Source organism: Triplophysa dalaica, chromosome 17 (genome assembly GCF_015846415.1).
Source record: "Triplophysa dalaica isolate WHDGS20190420 chromosome 17, ASM1584641v1, whole genome shotgun sequence".
Classification (NCBI taxonomy): Eukaryota; Metazoa; Chordata; class Actinopteri; order Cypriniformes; family Nemacheilidae; genus Triplophysa; species Triplophysa dalaica.
The window spans coordinates 9,303,340-9,318,576 of record NC_079558.1 but is presented as its reverse complement, the minus strand read 5'-3'; the positions used below and the strand labels follow the sequence as shown (position 1 = coordinate 9,318,576).

At 38.1% G+C, this 15,237-nt stretch overlaps 2 protein-coding genes and 1 non-coding gene across 5 annotated transcripts; 2 read left to right on the top strand and 1 right to left on the bottom strand.

Moving 5' to 3' along the window:
- Positions 1–372: 372 nt before the first annotated feature.
- On the top strand, positions 373–7,230 carry chadlb (chondroadherin-like b). Of its 2 annotated transcripts, none has more exons than XM_056771610.1 (8): positions 373–638; positions 1,309–1,476; positions 1,584–1,778; positions 4,026–4,327; positions 4,436–4,937; positions 5,007–5,693; positions 5,772–5,938; positions 6,283–7,230. In XM_056771610.1, the coding sequence occupies exons 2-8, from the start codon at positions 1,315–1,317 to the stop codon at positions 6,545–6,547; spliced, it is 2,280 nt and encodes a 759-aa protein (XP_056627588.1). In that variant the 5' UTR covers positions 373–638; positions 1,309–1,314; the 3' UTR covers positions 6,548–7,230. The 2 variants fall into 2 exon arrangements, with proteins under 2 accessions (XP_056627588.1, XP_056627587.1); XM_056771609.1 differs by having other exon boundaries at positions 373–767.
- A 195-nt stretch (positions 7,231–7,425) lies between these two features.
- Positions 7,426–13,587, bottom strand: l3mbtl2 (L3MBTL histone methyl-lysine binding protein 2). Of its 2 annotated transcripts, none has more exons than XM_056771607.1 (17): positions 12,607–13,587; positions 12,331–12,472; positions 12,076–12,209; positions 11,869–11,983; positions 11,640–11,719; positions 10,116–10,233; positions 9,870–10,004; positions 9,694–9,782; positions 9,360–9,609; positions 9,167–9,243; positions 8,974–9,078; positions 8,736–8,883; positions 8,564–8,646; positions 8,215–8,449; positions 8,016–8,114; positions 7,697–7,852; positions 7,426–7,589 (listed from the first exon to the last, which is right to left on the bottom strand). In XM_056771607.1, exons 1-17 carry the CDS (start codon positions 12,958–12,960, stop codon positions 7,477–7,479), a joined length of 2,433 nt encoding a protein of 810 aa, XP_056627585.1. In that variant the 5' UTR covers positions 12,961–13,587; the 3' UTR covers positions 7,426–7,476. The 2 variants fall into 2 exon arrangements, with proteins under 2 accessions (XP_056627585.1, XP_056627586.1); XM_056771608.1 differs by having other exon boundaries at positions 8,016–8,081; positions 12,607–13,584.
- Positions 13,443–13,514, top strand: trnaq-cug (transfer RNA glutamine (anticodon CUG)). The gene has a single exon. It is a non-coding gene; the product is annotated as a tRNA-Gln (tRNA).
- Positions 13,588–15,237: the final 1,650 nt, after the last annotated feature.

Below are 15,237 nucleotides of genomic sequence, written 5' to 3'. Positions count from 1 at the left end.
TTAATCACATTGATCATTTGTTATATTTTTTAAAGGTGTGTGATGATAGTGTGAATGATATATTTACAAAGCGTCATATAACAAATTTTGACATAAATCTAAAATTTCACTGCTGGGACTTAAAAGTGCCCGCAGTTGCAGAAACAGCCTATTCTCACTGGCAAATTTTGGAAATATTAAACGGAATTATATTCCTTGAAGAAAGACTCGTTTTTTTCATGTTACCTTTAGTTTTATAAAGGCCTAGATATAAGACTATATATATACCTAGCTACGTATATGACACAATTACAGCAATATAAATTATGCAGGTCACCTCTCTCCATTGCGCTTTTACGCAACGCATGAGTGCCAAATGCCACGAGATCACCGAGTCGTAAGGGCTTCAACTCCTTTTCAGTCAAAACTCTGTAGTTCAGTTATGAAGAGACAAGTTTATATGCCTTTTCAAGGGACCCTTCTTTTCTCAAGTCGTGTATTTGTGAGAGACTGATGTCCAGACGGAGAACAGTGCGCGTCTTTGTGCGGTGTCAGTGTGCCAGGATTGCGGTGTGAAGTTTGTACCTCATGGGACCACAGCAGGCATATTTCACATTTGGAAAATAACATTCTCGGTGCTATTGCTTTGCGATTTCCAGGTATTTTGCATTTGTTGAAGGTTTTGGAAATGCTTTGCAAACGGTCAAGGGATTGATTTCTGAAGCGCTTTTATGTTTCGGATAATACATTTATTCAACAAGGTTTAAATAGCCGAACTGCACAGAAACGTGAGAAACTTTTCTTATTCATTATTAACAAGAATGTGTGGAACATAGAGTGTCTGTTACTTTTCGAAAGTAAACGTTAAACAATTTATTTAGACGATCTCTTTTAAAAGCCATCGTAAATATATACTTTGTGTAAATAATGTTTGAGTCTAAAGTTTATGTGCAATGCTCTTTATTCCTGTAAATGAATTAAAAGGAATGTTTTTGTGTTATATGACTATCCTATACAATATTATATGCTTTTGGATTAAAATACTTGAAACTAATCTGCAAACATGCGTGTTAAACTAACCAGCTACCAAATCCTTAGAAAATCACATCAATAGCCAAGAAATCTTCTAAGTTCTGTGGCTACGCAGAGGTTTATAACAGTTTAAAGGTTCACCTAAAAGCTATGAAATCCATTTTGGTCTAAAAAGCCATATGGGATTTGACACAACTAAATATTCATTTTTGAATTAAGCGAAAGATAAACAAGACGTGTGAGGTAAATTAATCTGTTACCTGTTGTAAATGTATTTCCTTGCTGCTTCCTTTACAGGTCAAAATGTTGATCCTTTCCACGTGGCTGTTTATAACATTGGTTGCCTTAAGAGTCCATAGAGTACACCCAAGCAAATGCCCAAAGTTCTGCATATGTGACAACATTCAGCTCACAGTTGCTTGTGTTAACAAAAATCTCACTGAGGTGCCACCTACCATTAATGAGGTAAACTCTGGAACATCCTGATTGTTTTGGTCTTATTTCTTGCTGTCTTGAATCATCAATGGTCTGTTTGCATTGTTTTTATGCTCTGCTATGATCTCTCTCTTAAGATAACAGTGAAACTAGACCTGAGGGGAAATGACATGCAGGAGCTTCCTACAGGGGCGTTCTCACACACCCCTTACCTCACCCACCTGTCCCTGCAGAACAGCAATATTCGAAGAGTGAAGGAGGGAGCCTTTCGCAGACTTGGTCGACTTGTCTCACTCAATCTGGCCAACAACAACATTGATATCCTTTACCAGGTGAGATTGACAACACATGGTGAATTGTAGCTATCCGATATGTAGTGCTGCAACTTGGACAATATGTATTATTTATCTTTAGACTTCTATTCTGTTGCTGTAAGTTGTTTGGATAAAAGTATTTCCCAAATGTATGAAAACAAGATGAAACTTATTTATAAAGCACAATTAAAAACAACAGTTTATTGACCAAAGTGTTGTACAGTTTTTAAACAGAGAAGATAAACAAGAAAATAAATATAAAAAATAAAAATATTTCATTTGACACCAAGACTATACACCATAGAGACATCTTACTACAGAAGCATATACATGATACAAATAAAATATCACTTAAATGAATCCTACAAAAAAGTAAGAGAAAAAAAAGAATTTCTCAAAATAGATTTGAAAGACCCCAGTGTGGGAGCTGTTCTAATATCTAACGGCAAACTGTTACAAAGTCTCGTAGCCATCACTGAAAAGGCACCCCATGATTTACGTCTCGGCCTAGGGACAGTCAAAAGATTCTGGTCAGCAGATTTAAGGGATCTAGCTGGCGAGTATGAATTGAATAAATCTGAAAGATATGATGCTGGAATACCATTTAAAGATTTTAAAACAAACAGCAGAAACCTGACTGGCCACTGTAATGAAGAAAGAATAGGAGTAATATGATCTCGTTTCTGAGAACCTGTCACATTCTTGCAGCAGCATTTTGAACAATTTGCAATCGAGACAAAGTTGACTGATTAATCCCCAAAAACAGGGAATTGCAATAGTCCAGATGTGAAGACACAAATGCATGCATCACTCTCTCTAAATCATAAAACGACAAAAAGACCTCTGTCAGTGTCCTTAATTGAAAATAAGATGATCTGACAACATCATTTATCTTTTTGTCAAATTTAGCGACTCATCAAAAAGCCCCCCTAAATTTTTTACCATGGATTATCAGTGAATTGATAAAGGTCCTATATCTAATTTATGGGACCCATAAGTATTTAGAGGTGCAAACACAATAATCTCTGTTTTAGATTCCTTCATATGCAAGAAATTCACATCTAACCATGTTTTCAGGTCATTCAAACAAGCAAGAAGCGACCCTAGTGAGCTACTTTCCTTCTTTTCTGGCAAATATATTTGTGTGTCATCAGCGTAACAGTGGAATGATATGCCGTGTTTTTTTTAAATAGACCCAATTGGAAGCATACTATATAATGAGAATAAAATAGGACCCAAAATGGATCCTTGGGGAATCCCACATGTAAGAGGAGCTGAAGATGATGTACTTCAGGCAACTAAAAGACTTCTATTCATTAAATAGGACCATTTTAAAACAGTACCTTGAAACCATACCAATCGCTCTAGCTGTGCAATAAGAATTTTATGGTCTATAGTGTCAAATGATGCACTAATGTCAAGTAACACCAGACCTACAGCATTTACAAAAGTCCACAGATAACAACACATCATTAAGTGCAGATTCTGAACTGTGGTGCTCCCTAAACCCAGACTGAAATACTGCAAAAAGAGAATTACTATTCAAGAAAAACTGCATCTGACTAAGAACAGCTTTCTCGAAAATGTTTGAAAGAAAAGGCAACTTTTAAATAGGTCTGTAGTTGCAATACTCGATGTCTCTTAATGCTTTTAATTAGAGGCTGGACCACATCATGTTTAAAGGAAGCCGGAACGAGGAAACAATTTATAATAGATAAAACACTAGGCCCAACTGTATCAAAAGCTGTTTGATTAGTTTTTATTATCAAGTGGGGAGTCTGATGGCTTTAACTGATGTACTATTTTTTTCCAGGCCAGAGAGATGTAGAACCTCAAAATGATCAAATATCACAGGGCAATAAAAATGCACTTGATGGATTAATAGCAGCAGGAGGAATTTGAGATCTAATATACTCAATCTTTAAAATGAAAAAAAAAAGTAATTTTTTCACAAGTTTCAACTGAAAATTCAGGCCGATCACACTAGGTAGGTTTATAACCGAGTTAATAGTATTAAATAATACTCTAGGTTTGTGACAGTTTCTGTCAATAATGTCAGAGAAAGATTTTGACTTCGCTACTTTAACAGCACTTTGATATGTATGCAAGGACTCCCTTATTATTTCATATGGCACCTGGAGCCTGTCCTTCTGCCAATTACACTCAGCTCATCTGCAGATTTGTCTAAGTGCTTGTGTATTATCATTAAACCAGGGTTGCAGCAATATTTCATTGAATATTTATCTTTTCTTGTACAAAATCTAGGAATCCTTCGATGGACTGACTTCTCTGAAGCAGCTACTTATTGACCGAAATAGGGTGGAAGAGATTCAGCCTGGAGCTTTTTCACAGCTTGGCTTTCTCAACCTTCTCTCTATCACACACAACCAACTTGTGTACATACCTAACTTGACATTCCAGGGTTTGCAAAACATCAAATGGCTACGTCTCAGTCACAATTCCCTCAATTATCTTGCAACAGAGGCTTTTGCTGGACTCTTCACTCTTACCCGTTTAAGCCTGGACAACAATGCGCTGCAGTTTTTTCCTACTGAGACAATGACACGGTGAGAGCTTTCCGTTTTTTTTCTTTTGTTTTGTGTACAGTATGTGTTTCAAGACAAATGCCTGCTCATTGATGACAATCCTTCAGCATGTTTCTCCTCTCTCCTCAGACTTCCAGAAGTTACTCGTCTGGACCTTGGCTATAACCCCATGACCTACCTTGGAGAGGAGTCTGTATCCTTGCCCAAGCTCACTCACCTTTTCCTGGATCATAATTCTCTCCAGGATTTTTCGATCGCAGCTGTCCTGCTCTGTCCCAGTCTCAAACATCTGGACCTAAGCCACAACCAGCTGCGTGTCCTGCAGCCGATGGCCCCCGGCTCCCCAAAATTAACTCGCCTTAATCTGGCAAGCAACCCCATCTACTGCAGCTGCTACATGCGTCCTTTGAGAGAGTGGGTTTTACGAGAGCGCATTCGTTTGGGTGGCACGTGTGCAGGTCCAGCTCATCTGTCTGGTGAGAACCTGGGTGCGGTGCTGCCTGCTGATTTACGTTGTCAAAGTCAGGAGGCCATGTTAAGGGCTGAGCTGGAGGAACGGAGCAGACTACCCACGCTACCCACAACGCCTCCACCGGATAAAGTCAAATGCCCAGCTAACTGTGATTGTGAGGTATGTGAGAAATTGCTGGGGTTGATATAAATATTTTTTGTATAATGTAAAACAATATTCATGTTGCAGGCTCTGAACCATCACTCATCTTGCGAAAACAAAGGCCACACCAAGATCCCACGTGGATTTGCACCAAACACGCGCTTGCTGGACCTGCGGGACAACCATTTCCATTACATCCCAGCAAACAGTTTTCCAGGTACAGGCGAAGTGGTTTCGCTACATTTGCAGCGCTGCAAAATCCACGATATAGAGGACGGTGCTTTCAATGGTATGAAGAGTCTGGTGTACCTCTACCTCTCTGAAAATGATCTCACCTCCTTGAGTCCTGAAGCGTTAAAGGGGTTACCCAAACTTACTTACCTCCATCTGGAGAAGAACCGTTTCACTCAATTCCCCAAAGGAGCGTTCAAGCTGTTGCCTGGTTTGCTGTCACTACACATGGAGAACAATGTGATCACCAAGTTGGAAGCCGGGCTCCTGATAGGTGCTGAGAAACTGAGGGGTCTCTATCTGACTTCAAACCCCATCACAGCCATTGCTCCCAAGGCCTTTGATCCTGCACCTGACTTGGAAACTCTACGTCTGGGCAACAACAAACTGAAGGAGGTGCCAAGTGAAGCCTACTCAAAAGCAAAAAGTCTGGCAGAGCTCAATCTCTCTCGTAACCCTATTCGCTGGATAGGAGCAGGAGTTTTCCAGGCAGTTTCTTCCACACTGAAACACCTTTACCTTGATCATATGGGTTTAGAAAAGGTGAAGAAAACAAATGACATCCGTAATGCTGCAAAAGTACAAAAGTTTAAATCACCTTCATCTTTATCTCTTTTAAAGATGTCTCGAGAGTCTCTGGCAGGGTTGGGGTCCGGACTGCAGAGTCTGTTGCTGGAAGGGAACCAGCTTGAAGAGCTTCCAGATTTGAGTCCACTCTCAGGACTTGAAGTCGTAAACTTGGCAGAGAATCCATTGCTTTGTGACTGCCCACTGCTGCCTCTTCGCAAGTAAGTCAACCTTTCTTAAAGTGTTAGTTTACCCCCCGAAAAAAATATTTCATCATTTACTTACCTCGAGATATTTTGAAAACCATTGGTCACTAAAAACTGTTGATATCCATTGACGTTTTGAGTCCATGCAAGTCAATGGGTACCAATGGTTTTTGGATACCAACATTCTTCAAAATATCTTCTTTTGTGTTCTGCTGATGAAAGAAAGTCATACTGGTCTACTTTTGGGGTGAACTATCCCAAATTCTTAATATATTTCTTATGAAATTTTACCATACCATTCCAGTGTAATTTTTGTTTGCGGTACAGATAATGTTTTTCCTTGTCTGTTCTGCCACTAGGTGGATTGAACATGTGAATCTGAGGGTCAGAGCCACTTGTGGCTACCCACCAGAACTGAGAGGTCAAAACGTCAAAGACGTACACGTCTTTAAAAGCTGCCCAGGGGAAAAACCTACCCCTTCTCAGAATCCCAAAATCTCCAAACCAACCAAGCGGACTGAATCAGCTCAAATCAGCCCTCCAAAAGTCAAAGGCCAGCCACGGAAAATCGCAAAACCTCATATAGTGCAAAAAAACACCAACAAGAAAAGGAAGTCAGTGTGAGGCTGCTGTATAAACATTGCGGAGTAAATATTTAACTAATATTTTAAACATAAGTTATATCATTGAATCAACTTGTTTTGAGTAATAATGTATGCAGATAATAACTAATATTCTGCCGAATGTTTTAAAAGCTGCATTTATTCCTACTAAACAGAACTGGGTGGATTTAGAAGTTTCCATCTTTCTTCATATGCAGTATTGATGTACATGTACAGTGCTGATTTATTGGTTTAAGACTTGGTAACACTAAATCGCTAAACTTGATATGTACATTACCTCAATTTTGTCAAAACATTACTTTAAACTCATAACTGTAATACATGTAAAATATGTTTTCATCCTATGGACCGCATCAGATGTAAACACTTGTCCAGAAGCCCTGGTTCAATTTTTTTTTTCATTTTGAAATGTTGCATATGTAATTAAATCTTTACGATATTCCTTCAACATTTTAATTTGGTTCTGTTCGTTGCATTTTGTTAAAACATTTGTGTAGTGTTAAACTGAAACGTTAAGTTTTTCAACACCAGCACTGTTTACGCTTTCTAAGATGGTCTATGGATTTTGTTTGCTTACAATACCTAGAACAAAATATTAAAAAGCACTGATGACTAAAATCTGGTCATAAGATGGCACATTATTCAATAATTTTAAATATTCATTAAACTTAACTAGGTCGGGACTTAACTATGTCATAAAAATAGTCAAGGTTATTTTAGAATACGATTTAATCCATTTTACTACAGGATAACAACATTTCAATAATGTAAAGAATGAACACTGTATAAAAATGAATATACCAAAATTTATGTTATTTACACAGTTTTTAAAATAATTAACAATGGTTCATATACTAACTGCTGTTTATGAAATAAAAAGTAAAGTTTTGTAGTGATCCATAAAGACCTTTCAGCTACATAGGAAATGTCTTAAACTGAGCTGTCTTCTTGTTTGACAGCTGTGAAGGCTTCCAGGTTTTCGCTTTCTTTGCTTGGTAATATTGGGGTTTCCATCTCCTCCACCTTTACTTTTACTGCAATAACTAATGGAAAGAGTGAAAAAAACAAGTTTCAGCAAAAATGTATTTACAAATCCAGAGCAATTCAAATAAAAAATGAACAAAATATATTTGAAGGGAATGCAACATACTTTTTTCCTCTGGCTCTGTCTTTATTTGTAAGGTGATGGAGGGTATGGCAGAAGGGTCCTCTTCTGTGAGATTACTTTCTGGATTCTCAATGGGCTGACGGGTCTGGACTTTAGATGACTTTTTAATGTTTATGTTTTTCTTCACAAATCTTCGCCCTAGAGCAAAAAATAAATCATTAAAATCAAACAAAAAATTTGTGACGAGTAGGCATAAAAAATACAATACCACAATAGTGGTTTTTAAAATTTGTCATCTGAAATGGAATCTGTAAAGACAAAACAAACAAAGTAAGTAACCAGCAACAAAAAATTCACTTACTCCTTTTCCCAAGGAAAGGCTTTGCCTTTTTGCTTGGGTTGGGGCGTTCCTGACTCTGGGGTGGTTCTGTATAGAGACCAAACATAAATCCATGGGCAACTTTTGGGATGCATACATGAAAACAATCATTAGCTCTGATATTCTCTCTTCATGGCCCATTTTCCAAAACTTTAAAAGCCTTCTTATTGGTTCCCCCTACCTGGGCCGATAGGTGCCTGCAGCTGGTACCCAGTGATTTCACACCAGCCCACAGGATAAATTTCAGGTGACTGACAGTCTACCCACTGATCAAACTCAGGCTCCCATCCATCGAAGTGAAGCAGGAGAAGCCGGCCAACACAACGCCTGACAGTGGCCACGCACACCAGCCGTGGCTCCATAAGGTCCACTGCCTCTAGCTTCATACCAGAGGTAAAGCCATGACCTATATCATCCTGTGAAAGACCAATGAGGGAGGGACAACACTCAGCCACAGTGAGATAAGCTTAGGAAAAATATTAAACCAAGATACAAAATGTATGCAGTTATGCAATGAATGAAGGAGAAACCGTGTTGAAAAGTCTTCCTGGAGCAGCCACAGTTCCCGTTTCTTCTAAATATTTTGACCATGTGAATGTTTCTTGAACATAACCTGAAGAGAAGGTAAGCAATACCTGAATAAACACTAAACAGCTATAATGGATTCGTTAACTGATGGAAAATTATTTTTAAGCACATTACCAGTAGGTACAGTAAGCGGTATGTTGTTGTCCTGGCAATATCCTACAGGTAAGATTGCATATGAACTGGCATGGTAGCAAAACCAGTCAGATCCATCACCGATCTCGACACCGTCAATGCCAACCATGATGTATCCATCTAGCAACATCTGGGCGTCAAGATAATCAAAATGAGATGACTGCATTCAACAGTTTAACTTACATTCCGATATTCATAAAAAATCAAAATGTGCCAATACCTTCCGGACTGATGCCACGCAGATGTTTCCGAGGTTGAGAGGATCAACTGCTTCAAGTTTCATGCCTTTCTCAAAAAACGTTTTGCCCATGTAGACAGTCCTTAACTTTATGCATGTTGTAAGGAATTAACATAGGATTTATAAACATACAAGTAAAAATCATTCATTTATGATTAATGGCATATCCACTAACCCTTTTGAAATGATGTGGCAGACTGTCTTGAAGGGGCTTACGAAAAGCATGATGGGTGCCCATGTTGACATTCGGACCTATCAAAAATGTCATCCGTGAAATTATCAAAAACATTGTGGTAACATAATTGAAAAACATTTTATGTTTTGGATGCTTCCCGACTTAACTTCATACACTCAACAGTTTCTCCCACCTGTTCGTTTGATAGAGTGGCCCACTCTTTCAGACCAGCCCACATAGTGTACTAGAGGACTCTGCATGTGACACCAGAAATCCGAGAGCACCTGGCCTGAAGTGCCCAGGCCCTCGTCCTCATAGAGCAGCCTGAGCCGACCTCCAATCACTGTATCCACCACTGCCAAACGGGTACGCCTCACCTGCGAACGATCAACCACCTCTACCCGAATCCCCTGCCTGAAGGCAAACCTCATACTGTCTGCCATCTGAAACACAGACAGAAGAGAAAAACGATAGAGAGACTACTATGCAGATATGATGATATAACAGATTTGGTGTTTTGCCATCACCTTTACGTGAAAGTCGACAGGAAGTGTGTCTGCTCCGACCAAACGCTCCATTAGGTAAGATTTCAAGTCTTCAATCTTCTGATGGATCTCTGCCAGAAATACAGAGCTTAAATTTCGATCTTTTAAAAGGACCAAGATTCAAAATATATCTGTGTATTTAAGGGGTCAGCGGTCACCTTGTGGTGGGACAAGGAGCTTGCTGTTCACCGCACACCAGCCTATAGGATGAATATCTGCTGTGCCCAAGTTACACCAGAAGTCACGGCTGTCATCATCCTCAAAGCCCTCAAAGCGCAAAAGAGCCTTGTAGCCTGAGAAAGAGAAACAGCAAATGATATGCTATATATTCCACTATGTTACTGGTTTAGTCAGATGAAGGCCACACTCCTATATACATTTGAGAGAAACATGGAGCTATATACCTGCCAGCAGTACTATAGTTGCGATCCAGTACACTTTAGTATGCAAGGTTGTGTAGGAGTTGAGAACCTCCACTTTTAACCCCACACAGATGTCGTCCCATTGAGCACAGAGCGGCGCCTGTCAATCAACAGTACGTGGTCAGGAACTTATTGCATTTCACAGTGCTACAGATCGACTATCACTGTTCACAAAACCATATCAGTAATTTTCATTACATCTCCAGTTCTCCAAGCGATGAAAGATCTCTAATAATTCTCAAAATTTTTGCATCCCACATTTCTTGTGACTTGTTGTCATGTTCCTGTTTCGTAACAAGACGTACAAGAACCAATGAGATTTGAAGTTATCAAGATGCAGGTCAATTACAGTCAAAGTCCGGTTCCAATACTAAAAAACAAAAGAGGGCATGAAAGAACCCAGATGTGTTCTTAATATCAAGGATTCATCGAACGCAGCCTGTGGTTTTGATGTAAAAAATATATATATTTAATTTACTGAAAAACATTTATGTATTTTAAATCTTCTGAGGGACATTAGTAATTGAAAAAATAAGATGTTTAAATCAAACAATAACAATTTACAGCAAAACCATTTTCAAAGGTTTACACCCACCTGACTTTAAATGAATGGTGTTGACTTTGTGGGCAGCACTGAATGTTTCTATCTATTGTAATAGTTGTGTATGAGTCTCTTGATTGTCCTCAATGTAAAAAGAGGAATCTCAACATCATACAGTTACAGTTGGACATGAGTCAAATATACAGAAATGCTGAAAGAGCAAAGATTGTGGAGGACCTGGATCATTTGACAGTCTAATGACTCATAACAAACAAGAAACCCTTAAAGAACTATGACTAAACATAAATTGTTTAGGTAACATCGTACAGTTTTAAGAATCAGTGGCGTCTAAACTTTTGCACTGAGCTATCCTTTGAAATTCTGTTATTATTCTTTAGTGTGAACTTTATGTTAACATTTCATTAGTGAAATAACTTGCTTAGGGCAGGACTTAATAAAAATTCATAACAAAAAGCTTTTTCCAGATTTTGCAAGGGGTGTGTAAACTTTTGCATACCACTGTACATATCATATAATCTTTCCAAATTAAAAATTTTTTAGGGCTGTGCAGAAAAAAATAGCTTTCTTAAATGAATCTTTCCTGGCTTAGAAAATTACAATTTTAAAATTCTCTTGCATTTCAAGGTTTTTTAAATTATTTTAAAAAAATCCAAAATAATGTTATAGTCACTATAAAGCTCTTACAATAACAGAACTACTTTAAAGTCTTTACGGTATAGTTATACTGTAAATACGTTTACTATTACATTCGTAATAACTGATCCTGTGATATATGTTTTATATTGTAATGTCAGTAATGAGACGCAACGTAATTGACTTGAGAAGCATGACCTTGGAGATAGTTCAAAAGGGGATGCTTTCATCTACCAAACTGTCCACCCTAGCTTAAATACATCCACCACATTTCCCGATACATTTCAAGTTAAAAGTAGAAAGTCACTCACATGTCTGAAGCAGGACACAGGGGCAGCAAGGTAGCCACTTTTCTCAAGGTAACTACCCCAGTCAAATCCAGCTAAAGTCGCTGATAAGGAAACACGAATTCTTAAACAATATACTTAAACAACCCATATATAAATGACAATAATTCCTTGAACCCTTATTCATACAGTTTGGTAGTGATAAGAGTGTTGTGTTCCATTGTGTTCTAGTGTGTTTGGAGCATCTTCTCACCATCCTGTCCAAATGCTCTGCTCTCCTGTTGATGCTCATTGGTCTTTAGAGTGGACACCTCAGACTGTGGTTTCAGAGACAGTGTTTGTGGTTTCTTTTTCATGGGTGGCTTTCCCTAAGTACAGAGACACCAAAGATTATCAGGTACTTCAATATTCATCTGTTTTATTACAAGTGTTTTGACGGAAACAGCATCCTCACACCCACCTGTAGCCGTGCAAGAACTGATGATTTCTTTGCGTTAGAGGAGTACGACCGAGAGCACGATCTACTGCAGAAGCGCTTGGACCTGGAGAAGAAGGTGTCCCTGGTGCCAGGAGTTCCACACATTTCACACAGCACTGTAGATGAGAGTGTTTAGATTACAGTACAAACCAACACCACACAGGTAACTCTCATAGTGGGTAAAGTGTGCTTCATGTACTTATCCATGTTCACTAATACAAGGGTACCAGAATTCACCTATTTCATCTTTGTCTGCTTCAAGACTTCTAACACGTTCACCGCCAGAGTAAAGTTGCATGTCAGCTTTATCTAATACTCTTCCCTCATTCTTCCTCATTCCGTCCGTGTTGATGTTTATGGAGGCCAGTCTCTGTTCATTCTTTAAGAAATGCAATGTCATTTGATTAAGCAAAACAATGTGTTATTAAAATGCTTTATAACAAGACGAATGCTAAGCCACTAAAAATCACAAAATATATGAAGAATGTAATATGAAAGGCATCAGATACTTACTGACTCGTGAGGTCCGCTGTGTCTTATTACTTTTGCAGCACATATAGTACAGGAAGCATCGTCTCCACAGTTAGTGCATGATGGTCGGAAAAAAACAGTAGGGACAGCACCCTCCTTCAGTCTCAGTCCTTTGACTCCTGCCTTACCGGGAACAACAGATGGAGGCTCAAAGCAGTCCCTGGAAAAATGCTCAGAGCATAAATAGGAGAAAGACTTGGCCATCCAGTTCTTTCGGGTTTTCTGGACCTGCTTCTCCCATATGTGGAACTCGTCTGGATCCTTAGGAAATCTGAACATTGAGACATTCTGCCCACTGATCTTCCCACAGCCATTAGCAACGCAGCGGCTTGGCATTGCCGTTGGTTCTTGTTTATTTTGCCAAGCAGCCTCGTCTAGATAATTATTATATGACCCCCTGACTGTCTTCTTTAATGGGTCTCTTTCGTTGCTGCAAGTATATAAACAGAACAAAAGCTCCAAGAAACTTCAGAGAGGTTTGTTTCAGAATTAAGGTATAAATTACGAAAATGTTAAATGTATCATGTGCGAAAAGACAAGTCTTCTCTCTTGCATGCTTCTTCAATCTGCAAGTAATGGGTTGCTGGAAAGTGCTTGGTTTGCTTCTCGTGAATAGCACGTTATCGCCATCATCCGGGCTGGAGTGCAGAATATCTTTCTAAAATTACTTTTTAGACCTCAGGAAACTTGCATATTTATGATTGGTATGCATTACCAGTTAGTTTTAACGACACGTATAAAATGAAAGGTTATATATTTATGTCAAAAATTGATATAGAGTGACGAAATTATCTTATTGGCTTAATAGCCCGAACAGGGGTTCCATGGTGTAATGGTTAGCACTCTGGACTCTGAATCCAGCGATCCGAGTTCAAATCTCGGTGGAACCTGAGTTTTCTTAAGGGATACTTCACCCAAATGATGTATATTGTTTCATGAACTTACTCGCTCCCTAGTGAATTAGAACTTTCAATCATTTCTTTGTTTAGTGGATCACAGAGTAGGGAAAAATGACAATGGTAGTCAAAAGTGCCCCAGAACGGTTTACTGTCATACATTCTTCATAAAGTAATTATTCCTACTATGGTAGTCAATGGTGGCCAAGAACTGTTTGGTTATAAGCACTCTTCCAATATCTTTCTCTGTGTTCATCAGAAAAAAATAAATGTATACAGACGCAGATTAACACGAAGGTGAGTATAGGATGACATTGAACTGTTCCTTTAAGGCCCAAAGGAACAAGGCGGATTAAGTCAATTTAATTTTCATTTATCCGGTGCCTTTTTAAAAAGAAATGCTATTTATTGAAACTTTTAGGGAAATTGTCCCATACTATGTAAAACATACACAGTAAAAACGTTTATGGCAAGAAAAATCTCAAAGGCAATTCAAATTCTCCATTGAAGGCCATTGAAATTGTAGGCCTATTAAAAAAAATATCACACGGCTATAGCTGACTGAATGAGACATTTAATAAACTAACAAAAAAAACAAGAAACAAAATGAGCACTAAACCAAATGTATACTTATAATATAAAAAAAAAAGTAATGAACTAAAAGTGGACCTGTAAAATGAACTGTACCTTTAATAATATCCTCCCCTTCCTGCCCAATTGGAATAGGTCAATGAAGATGAAAAATTCATCCTTGATCTGTATAAACGGTGAATCCAACTTGCAAATAAAAAAATGTTACAATGGTTCATTACTTATTGTAAGATGTTTAATAAAAAGAGTTCATAAAAACAAGTTGTGTTGAAAAAGGTGTCTCAGTCTGTTAAAACCCAGCTAAAGCTAAAGCGATGTCTAGGCTTTTAACTAGGCCATATAAAAAGTCTTGTCTCTTGAGGTTTTTAAAACTTGAGGTTCACTGAAAAAAAGGTTTTCATTCAACCAATTAAAACAATTTAGGGTAAGGATTCACGTCTATATTTTGAGCCAATGAAAAATAATAACAGTATTTTTTATTTTTCATTTTTCAGTGGCTCAAGTTATAAAACAGATGTAAATCCTTACCCTAAAATTTTTTATTGGTTGAATGAAAACCCTTTTTCATTGTTTAAAAAGCATTCTATTTATTTTGTTACTTTTTGTTTTTTGTTACTGAATAGATAAGAACACCGTGATTAAGACTTTTCAGTGTTATATAGATGTTTTAAATGTATTTTAGGAGCTCTGGTCTTGGTCTCGGCCTATGCTGGTAGCTGATGGAAGAAAGACGAACAAAGTTAAGTCACTGTACAGTCATGTTGCTAGACTTTAGCATTAAGCATAAAACCTGGTTCAGCTTCTACACAAAACCACAAAAGGTTTGTCTGTCAAATATGAATCACAAAATACTGTCAGTCCTAAAAGCGAGTCAAAAACAAAGTGGAATATTCAGTTCTGCTTGTGAATAATAAATCTGACTCAAAATTGACTAACTCCTGCTTACAGATTTGTTTTCAGATGAAAGGGCATCCCTCACACCACATATAATTATTTGGACATTTATTGCAAGGATGGTTTCTTTTTCAGTGTCTGTTGTAAAGTCGGATGATGACTCTACTGTGGCCAAAGGACAGCATGAGGCTCCTCTAAATTGAAAAATCTCTTGGGTGGAGTTTACCTTTAA

Bases quoted from the DNA above. Each gene is read 5' to 3' on its own strand.
- chadlb (XM_056771610.1), top strand. From the start codon at position 1,315: ATGTTGATCCTTTCCACGTGGCTGTTTATAACATTGGTTGCCTTAAGA. The intron at 1,779-4,025 runs GTGAGATTGACA...TACAAAATCTAG, and splicing joins ACATTGATATCCTTTACCAG to GAATCCTTCGATGGACTGAC. The intron at 5,939-6,282 runs GTAAGTCAACCT...TTCTGCCACTAG, and splicing joins CCACTGCTGCCTCTTCGCAA to GTGGATTGAACATGTGAATC.
- l3mbtl2 (XM_056771607.1), bottom strand. From the start codon at position 12,960: ATGCCAAGCCGCTGCGTTGCTAATGGCTGTGGGAAGATCAGTGGGCAG. The intron at 11,720-11,868 runs GTGAGAAGATGC...TTTCCTTATCAG, and splicing joins CAGAGCATTTGGACAGGATG to CGACTTTAGCTGGATTTGAC. The intron at 9,783-9,869 runs GTGACCGCTGAC...TATTTCTGGCAG, and splicing joins GCTCCTTGTCCCACCACAAG to AGATCCATCAGAAGATTGAA.